This window comes from Chlamydotis macqueenii, chromosome 2 (assembly GCF_036417535.1).
Source record: "Chlamydotis macqueenii isolate bChlMac1 chromosome 2, bChlMac1.mat, whole genome shotgun sequence".
In the NCBI taxonomy this organism is placed as follows: Eukaryota; Metazoa; Chordata; class Aves; order Otidiformes; family Otididae; genus Chlamydotis; species Chlamydotis macqueenii.
This window is the reverse complement of record NC_141557.1, coordinates 100595552-100604367: the sequence shown is the minus strand read 5'-3', so window position 1 is coordinate 100604367 and position 8816 is coordinate 100595552. Positions and strand designations below refer to the sequence as shown.

Below are 8816 nucleotides of genomic sequence, written 5' to 3'. Positions count from 1 at the left end.
GTGGCCTAACTAAAATAACAAATCAATACAATACAATGATAAAGAAGAAAATAGAAATCGTGGGATTCACTTCTGAAAACAGATGGTCTTTAAGGTTGGCTTTCCCCCACCCACTCTTATTTCTTGTTTAATTAAGTAAAAATCTCATTTCTGTGCTATACACAGCATATGATTATTTAAACTGATTTCCTCTACTGTTGTTCTTCATGGAGCTAAATTATGATTGTAAACTTTGCTGATTAGTACCCTGGTAATGGCAATGACAGCACTAGCTTCTGTCAGAAAAGCTCCAGAAAGAAGCTTCTGGCTCTAAATATTAACTCAGATTTTCTAGATCAGCTTGCCAAAAAAAAATATAATTAAAAAAAAAAAAAAGAAAGAGAAATTACAAATGTACACTACACTTTCGTGCCATTTTGGGTACAGAAGAGTTTTTAATAACTAGAACACAAGCAAATAGGCTAAGCAACTAGCTTTTGTGCATTCCTGAACTGTCACCATTACTTTTGCTTCATGGAAAATATAACTCAGAAAAGCAACAAAAGTGAAACAAAAAAAACCCCAAAACAAAACAAACCGAGAAAGCTAGTGCAAACCCAAAATGATAATCATTAAGCAACACAGCAAAATATTTCATTTTTTCTTTTTTTTTCTCCTTTTTTCTTTTTTTTTTTTTTTTGGTGTACAATGGAATGTGCCTATGCGACCTCCCTCAAAATAATTTCACAGAACAGTTAATTACAGTCACTTGTAAGTATCTGCACAGACATTCCTAACTACACCGAGACTTACAGAGAACTCTGGTACACATCTGGTGTAATAGCGTAAGAAAAACTAGGTTTAAAAAAAATACATACGAAAGTTAATTTGCATTGTTGCAAGTGTTGCGAAGTAACAAAAACCATCAAGTAATTTAAAACAAGTAACAAGTAATATCCAGAACCAATTACTTACTAGATTTTTTTTTTAAAAGCCCCCCCGCCAACTGTTAGAACAGAAATATCACGCTTTAAGGTTTTTCTGCCTTTTTTTTTTTTTAAACAAATCTTTGTGTCAGAACCCCTTTTCTACAAAAACAGCACTATTCCATTATTGTATTAAGTAAACTGTTGCTCTCACCTGTATTAAAGGTTAGCATCATTTCTGTACATGTAAAATTATTGCTTTTTTGAAAAATATATTTAGCATGCTAGGTTTTTTTTTAACCTATTTCCTGCCTTTACAAAATGTTACAATTTAAAAAAAAACTAGTAAAGCTTTTGCAAAAAATTTCACAGAACATTTTCTTTCAAGGCAGCAGTAACTTTTGATAATGCATAAAATTATATGTGCAAAATCTGAAACTCTCAGAAATATTACCATCACACATAGTGTCACAGCAATAAGAAAAGAAAATATTCATATCTGTGGAATACATTTTTAATTGCTTACACTGCATGGTTTAACAACCTGTTATGTGCCACAACCCCACCTTGAAAACTTGCAGTTAAAGAGTTACTGTAGAAGAGGTATATAAAGCTTTTTTTTTTTTCTTTTTTTTTTTCCTAACACCACCAGTGATCACCAAGTACAAGACATGACACATTTATATGAACGTTAACCTGCCACCACAAAAGAAGTTCCTCGTCTTTCCACAACGTCACGGGGCCCGAGGCGGAGTGGCAGCCGGTCTGCTGAACCAAAGGCAGGAGCAGAGAGTACCTTATGGGCCCAGGGCTGCCTGAACTTGTTCAGTGACACCTTTTCTCTTCTAAACAAACAGATCAGCGGTGTTAGACAGCTGAGCATTTTATTATTTCTTTTTTTTTTTTTTTAAACGTGAAGACTTCCTTTGTGACCAGGTCGAAGAAAGTAGCCCTATTACAAAAAAAGGTCCTGAGAGTAAAAACACAGAAGCCTGTTTTTTTCTTAGTGTTCGACTAGCTTTTCTTTTCCAAAGCTGAATAGAAGCTTTTCTCTAGAAGTGTTTCAATTTCCATATTCACATACTATTAATGGTGCGCAGTCAAGAGCAAGAGCACTAGAAATGCAAGTGGTCCCCAAACTGTAATGAAACAAACCATTGCAGAATGACGGTCTTTCTCTTTAGTCCCTTTAATCCTTCATCAAGCATTGCTTTCTCAGCACCGAATGCCACCTTTTCCCCGCACCCCCCTTCTTCCTCTCTTTTTTTTTTTTAATTTGCTTTTCAGCATGACAGGCAGTGGCAGTTTCATTAATTAATACTTCTCCAGCCCTCGAATCCACTGCTGTTTTTCAAACGTATCAAATAGTCATTGTGAGCATCAGGGAGGTTTTTGTTACAGTGCTTAACTTCTTCATGCTGTCCAAATCACATAAAGTTTAATTTTTCCAGTGTCTCAAACTTCTCTTGATTAATATAGATGCCTTGTGCTGCCACAGTGCTTGCCAGCTCCACTGTTTATTATAAAGGAAATAAGGAACCATGGGACTGATTAGTACGTCAATTTATATATATCTTGTGTAGCATCTTCATTTATTTTAAAATGATTAACAGCGCAGAGGCACCCCCCTCCTTGCCGAGCGCCGGTTTCAGTCTCGCGCAGCGGCTCCGGGCAAGGCGATGGCTGGCAGGGAGGCTGCTCCGCAGCTGCCAGGATGCGGGGCGGCTGCGCGGGGGGCTGCCAGCACTCGTCGTCGGGGTGGGGGACACTGGCATGAAGGCTCCTCTGCCGGGGCTCTAGGTTCCCTTCCGGAGAGGCAGCGTGTGGGTGATCTCGGCACCGCCGTGGTCTCTCCCCTGCAAGAAGGATGACACAGGGAAAAGCTCATTCTCACCTCTGCTCCCACGCTCAAACCTCCAGCAAGCCCTGCTGGCATTCGTTACCCTGTATTAGCATCATGTGCATTCACTTTGGCCCACCACATCAGAAGCTTTTGGGGTTTTTTTAAAGCATCTCCAGTAAGGCAAAGTGTGTCAAGGCCCATATAAAGTCCCTGACGGACTAGATAGCATCTGATGGAGCAGTCCGGAGAAGGCTGAGAACAAGGAGGGGAAGAGGCGGCCTCCAAAAAGCAGAATTTTGAGCTAGCCAAAAGGGATTCGTAGCTAGATCGGCGTTTTAAAAAGGATGAAGTTTGAGGTCGCAGAGGCAGCTAAAAGAAGAAAAACTGAATTCTTGCATAGGTCTATCAAATGCTAAGCTAGCTTTTTTTCTGCCCCTTGTCATCTTCCTTTTATTTTTTTAGCCAATTTTCATGAATAATTACCATGTTGAAAAAAATAGCAGGGGTATTCTAAAATCAAGTGAAATTAAAGATAACATCATGAATAAGTGGAAGCCTGCAGCTCCCAAGAAAAGCTTTAAAATGACATTTAGAACATCACTGTCGGAACAATACGGTTTACAATTCTGATCCTAAAACAACATGGCAAGATTAATCTTACATAAATGCATTATCCTTAAGCTAAAGTCTTGATGAAGTGAAACAGACCATTTTAAATTAATGCAACATAAAATACGGCACCCATGTAAAATTCAAGCAAGTTTCAAGCTGTGCCTATGGCAGCCCTCGAAATAGCTAAAGAAAGCCCAGCTCTGGTTGACATAATGTATTAAGTGCATCTCTTTTGTTAATAGATTTAGAAAATTCCTAATTAAACCTGGCCCAAGATTCATGACATTTACCAGTCAAAGTTTGGTTTAAGTCTGAAAGATTTGCAACAAAATTAAAGAAAAAAAAAGCTGCTGTACAGACGGCAGTATATTTGAAATGTAGGAAACAGTAACTGAATGAGAGATGTGATAAAACTTCCTTAGTTGGATGCTGAATTTCCTGCAGTAAACCAAGAAAGATGCTTTACATTTTTGCACGGCTGCATCATGCCTGAGAGACAGAGCCACAATTCCAGGAGGAGGCATTCATCATTAAAATGTCTCGTATTGAACCAGCTCTACGTACACGGGGGAGCATGGCAGGGTTTTGCCCAGCCAGGGGAGGACAGAGGGAGAGGATGGCAGGCACCTTGCCCCAGTTTCTCTGGGTATGAACTGAAAAAAGGGGTGTAATCATGGGTCTTTTTTTGGGGGATGGATATCCTGTGGGGTGCTGGGTGGTGGAGGCATGCCCTGTGGGTCTGGGCATCACATGCCCATGGACCACAGAGCACTGGGGACCCATGAAAAGGCTAACCCATCCTCCTCCCACATGGCAGGGAGATGCAGGGTGGCCAGGACAGCAGGTGAGTTGGTGGGTGGGTGGTCCCCAATGATGCATGGCCACAATCCTGGTCTCACCAGGGAACAGCACCTCAGCTTTGCGCGTGCCAAAACCCATCCAGCGGCTCACCCCCTTGCACTCGCATCAGCTGAAGGGGCAGTCAGATTTTGAACCAGCTGATACATAGCTGGATTGAATTCCTCCTAAAGGCTGAAATATTTACCATTGTTAAAAGTAGGCTTTCTTCACTTTCAGCACAGAGAGGAAAAAAAAAGCAGAGATTTTTCATAAATGAAACCTACAGCTTCCATGCCAAAAGTTGTTTTCAAACCAATTTCCAGGGCTTTTCACCAGTTAACAGGAAAAATCAGTTTGTGTGCATGTGAATATACCGGAGATAAATTACTGTTTGACATTGAAATAAATCGCAATAATCGGTTTGGAGAACAGACACTTCTCCAGTTTGCTGGCAAGGAGAAAGTGTTGGGACAAGAACTACAGCTGCTCATCCTGTCCATAACGCTCACAAACAAACGGACATATAGTACATGCATACTACTCAAGATGCTGGTACAGCAGCCTCCACGATTCCTTGATTGTTTGCATTATAATCTCCATATGTATGAACGAGACAAATTAGGTTGCCATTTATTTGTTCATTATCTATTATTTTGATTAATGGAATTCTTGTTCTCAGAATAACTATTTAAAAATAACATTTGCAATAATGAGGACTGAACTATTAATCATGATCTTTAGAAGAAACTGCAAGGAACTGGGGCAAGACATTTCATATGAACAAATGTCATAAATAGGACCTCTAACAGACAGTGCTAAAATTTCAAATGCAAAAAAAAAGAAACCACAACCAAACCCAGAAATCGATGGTTTAAATAACTTTTTAATCTGGGATTTATTTTTTTTTCTCTTCTCCTCCCTTTTCTCCAAAGTTGCTTTAGGACAAGCAGAGCTGGTGCTGCTGGACTACAAAAACATTAGAGGTAACAGATGCCCCCAGCCTGTCCTCCATGCCCCTTTGCAATACATACATTGTTTTCTTCATGGTTCATTCCAGTCTGTCTATATCCCAAACTCTGACTATTCACATCTCAAGTACTGAACATGACAAGAAATATTTTAAAATAGTTACAGTGGAAAAAATGAGGTATTATGGACTCCTTAATGAAGGTGGTTTACCCCTGTCACACAGGACCTACTTACTACACACCTTTCTTTTCACTGAACGAGGCCCAAGAACTGTGGTGTCCACAGCTCTTTCACAGAAAAGGACTCTCACTGTCTTCAGCCAGAGACATCCATTATACCAATAGTTCTTTTCTTTTTTTTTTTCTGGGTTTAGCTTTTAATTGATTTCCTGTAAGTAAAGAGCTGTTTTTCCAGACAGGTCAAAGGCTGGAGTTTTGGGTGTTTTGCTCATTTCACTCACGCAAAAGGCAGAGAACTTGGTGTCTCTGGTTCCAGCACTGCAAATATTCTTCACATGTATATACTCTCAACTAGACAGAACTCTTCCTCATTGCCAACCAGTTAATCATGCCTTTTGAACACCCAGTTACTTGTCCCTTAAAATTTTTAGAGCGTACTGTCTGACACAGCACTGATAAAGGATAAACTGTATTCCTCAAGCAGGCCAAGTTTTTATATGTTTTTAAAAACATGACAGAAGTTAAACACAAGGCGTGTGTATCAGAAATTGCTGCCTCTGCTGTCACCATTCTGCGAAAGCAGGCTAGAGACCAACTCCTGTGCCACTGAATGCACTTGGGAATTGGGCTTCTGGCTGCAATGCTGCAGCATCGAGTAGTGTCTCTGGAATGACCCCATGCTTTAGGAGAGCTTTGCTTTCAGAGCTGCAGCGGCTTCGAGATTCATGTGGTCACAAGGACATTTCTGAAGGGAAGCCAGCTTTTGTCTGGCCACGTATAAGCAATCGGAGTGTGCTCCCCGAATTCATGCCGACTAAATCAGGTCTTTGGATGCTGCTTAGTGTATTCCAAATTAAGATACATATTCATTGTGGATAAGCAAGCTTAATTATGGATATATTGGGATATTTAGCATTTATAAAAATATTCAGAATATTCAGTATGTTTAATATGGCAGCGTTTCAAGAGAATATACATGACTTTGCACAGATTGTATTGACTCGGAGTACGTAATGAGCTTTTCTTGTCCTTTAGATAAAGAAGAGTAGGAAATATTCCAGAGTTCATGAGACATTAATCTGATGTAAAAATGTCTTTTTTTTTTTTTTTTTTTAAGCATTCTGGTAGAAGTACGAGAACACAGAAAATCCTCTTATGAAGGAGATGAACATCTTATTTCCTATTTTGTTTATATTTCGTTGGTGCTGAAGACAAAGCATGAAACACAGCCCAGTGCTAATATTATCAAAACTGGGTTTGTATGGTCTTCTTTACATGCCCCTATAGGTGGCCTGCTTTTCAGTGATGCTGAACACCTGCATCTCCAGTTGGTGGTTCATTACCCTAAAGTAGGTTTCTTATTTAGACATCTAAATATAGATTTAGCTGGCTCATTTTTGAAAAAGCCTGGCTGTAGACCTTGCTTTTAACATGCAGAATTAAAACTTTTCTGTGAGAAAACTGCTATAGAATGTAGCAGTGTTGTAAGCTACTATGCTGGGGGAATTTAAAAGCCCTACCTAACATTCTTTCATAAAGGAAACCTTTCGAGATGATCTTCTGGTTGACTACTGAAGGGAATGCGGGAGCTGTGAAATACTAATGTTAATATTTTTACTCTTCAGCACACTACTCAGGGGAAGATATTTTACCTGTAAGGAGGAAACATTATGTAAAGGGAATGATTTCCACTTAACATTAAAAAAAAACACTTTCATTCTCAAGCTACTGTACATGGTAACTATTGTTTCTTGCTCGAAGCATGTGCATGGCACTTCTGTAACTTGAACTGACTTTATACTGCAAACTCTCATGAATAGATCTGTCCCCAATTAAGAAATGAAATGAAGACACAGAGTGACAATGTTTAAAGTGGGAAATCAACGTTACCAGAATGCTGCAGGCATCGTTCTAGGTGCGAGCTCATTTCTGCGCTTCTAAAGGCCCCTACAGCTGGAGGTAGAAATGAGCATATTCCCTCCCTAATGCCCAGGGACCGTGCAGGTGGAGTCTTCTGGGAGAGCACAAAGCCTGCTTGCAATGAGAATGAGCAAAACAGCAGACAACTGAATAACACTAACCGGCACAGACGCTGACAAACTGAGACAAAGGTTGATACTAAGGAGCAAACAAGACAGAAGAAAGGGAACTATCTCCTGGAGAAGTGATCGTACAGCAGCTTCTGTGGAAGAAATACCGACTGGCAAGAGACAAAGTGATTCATGAAGCTAACCCCGACCCAGTATTCTGCTGTTTTGAGAGATGCTGTAATTTAATCAAATACTTTGAAGACAGATTGACATGGACTGAGACTGCAAGAGCAAACTACATTTGCCATGGAAGAAGTTAGTCAATAAATTCTGGCATGGCAGTAGTTTACAAAGACAAGATTATGAGTAAATTTATTATGCAGTAATATAACCCGAATTACAAAAGAGTCCAGATGTGGACTGAGCTGCCACATCTCTTTTTGAATAGATACGGCCATTTCAGAATTTTTTTGAAATGTATTTCCAGCTTTGACCTCACTTTGACTTTCAGAGGAGAAAAGCCCAGATGCCTTCAGAATCCGATCTCAGCTACACATGAGACAAAACTATGAGCATGAAAAGATTAAAGAGCATTTTAAAGATGCTTAGTTTTACTGAATCTACATTACGAAACCAAGGAGAACCAAAGACTAGTTGAGCTAGTTTGCAGAGCTGCAGTGTTTCACTCTGTCACATACTTCTACTGAGAGGGATGTCCTTGCACAATGTTATTAGATAAGCATCATGAGGAGAGCACTTTAATCTAGTTCTGCAACTATAGGATAACTTTGCTGCTACTACCCCACAAAAGCAAAGCAAGCATTGCCCAAGACAACTACTAAACTGCTATGCTATCTTGAAAACTTTATGGGGAGAGTTGTTGGCCCCTCCTGTGGCCTGATGGCAACCCAAGACACTCCTGGGCAGCGGCTGGGTTCCCCACATAGCCTTGTGCCAGGAAGACGGAAGTGCAATAGAGAAGGTGCTAGGAGTTTCCATGAAGGGTGCAGCATATGAACTATCCGATGTGGTGGTGTCCAGTGAGGATGTTTACTGAGCAAGTAGAAACCAATTCCGAAACTTCATGAAGGCAGGACTAACATGGAGATGCATTCTCTAAGCAAGACTGAAACCATCTGAAATCGTTTAGTAAGAGACAGGAGGACAGGAAAAGTGCTGTAGTCAAAATTAAACCAAAAACATGGATGAAAGGAAAAGTGAGTGATGCTGGAGGCAGTTCCACAACGAAAGAAAGAAAACTGCCCATGAGAAGGTGTGCCCTGAAACGCACCTGCCGAGCTGAAAGATGGAATGCGAAGGTCCAGGTTACGACACTGGCCTCCAAAGACATCAGACACATAGAACAAATTCAGTTTAATGGTTTTCTCTGTAACAGGAAACTGTATACTAGAAACAAGAAAGCACTCCGCCACACAGA

The 8816-nt window shown here is 40.2% G+C and overlaps 1 protein-coding gene across 2 annotated transcripts in view; it reads right to left on the bottom strand.

The window, feature by feature from the left end:
- Positions 1-404: 404 nt before the first annotated feature.
- Positions 405-8816, bottom strand: part of ZNF516 (zinc finger protein 516) — a 110293-nt gene continuing 101881 nt past the window's right edge. The window contains exon 5 of one of the 2 annotated variants that reach the window (XM_086740538.1): positions 405-2761. In XM_086740538.1, the coding sequence (XP_086596664.1) occupies positions 2457-2761 (305 nt within the window). In that variant the 3' untranslated portion in view covers positions 405-2456. The remainder of the gene's footprint in view (positions 2762-8816) is intronic. The other variant, XM_086740539.1, reaches the window with a different exon arrangement.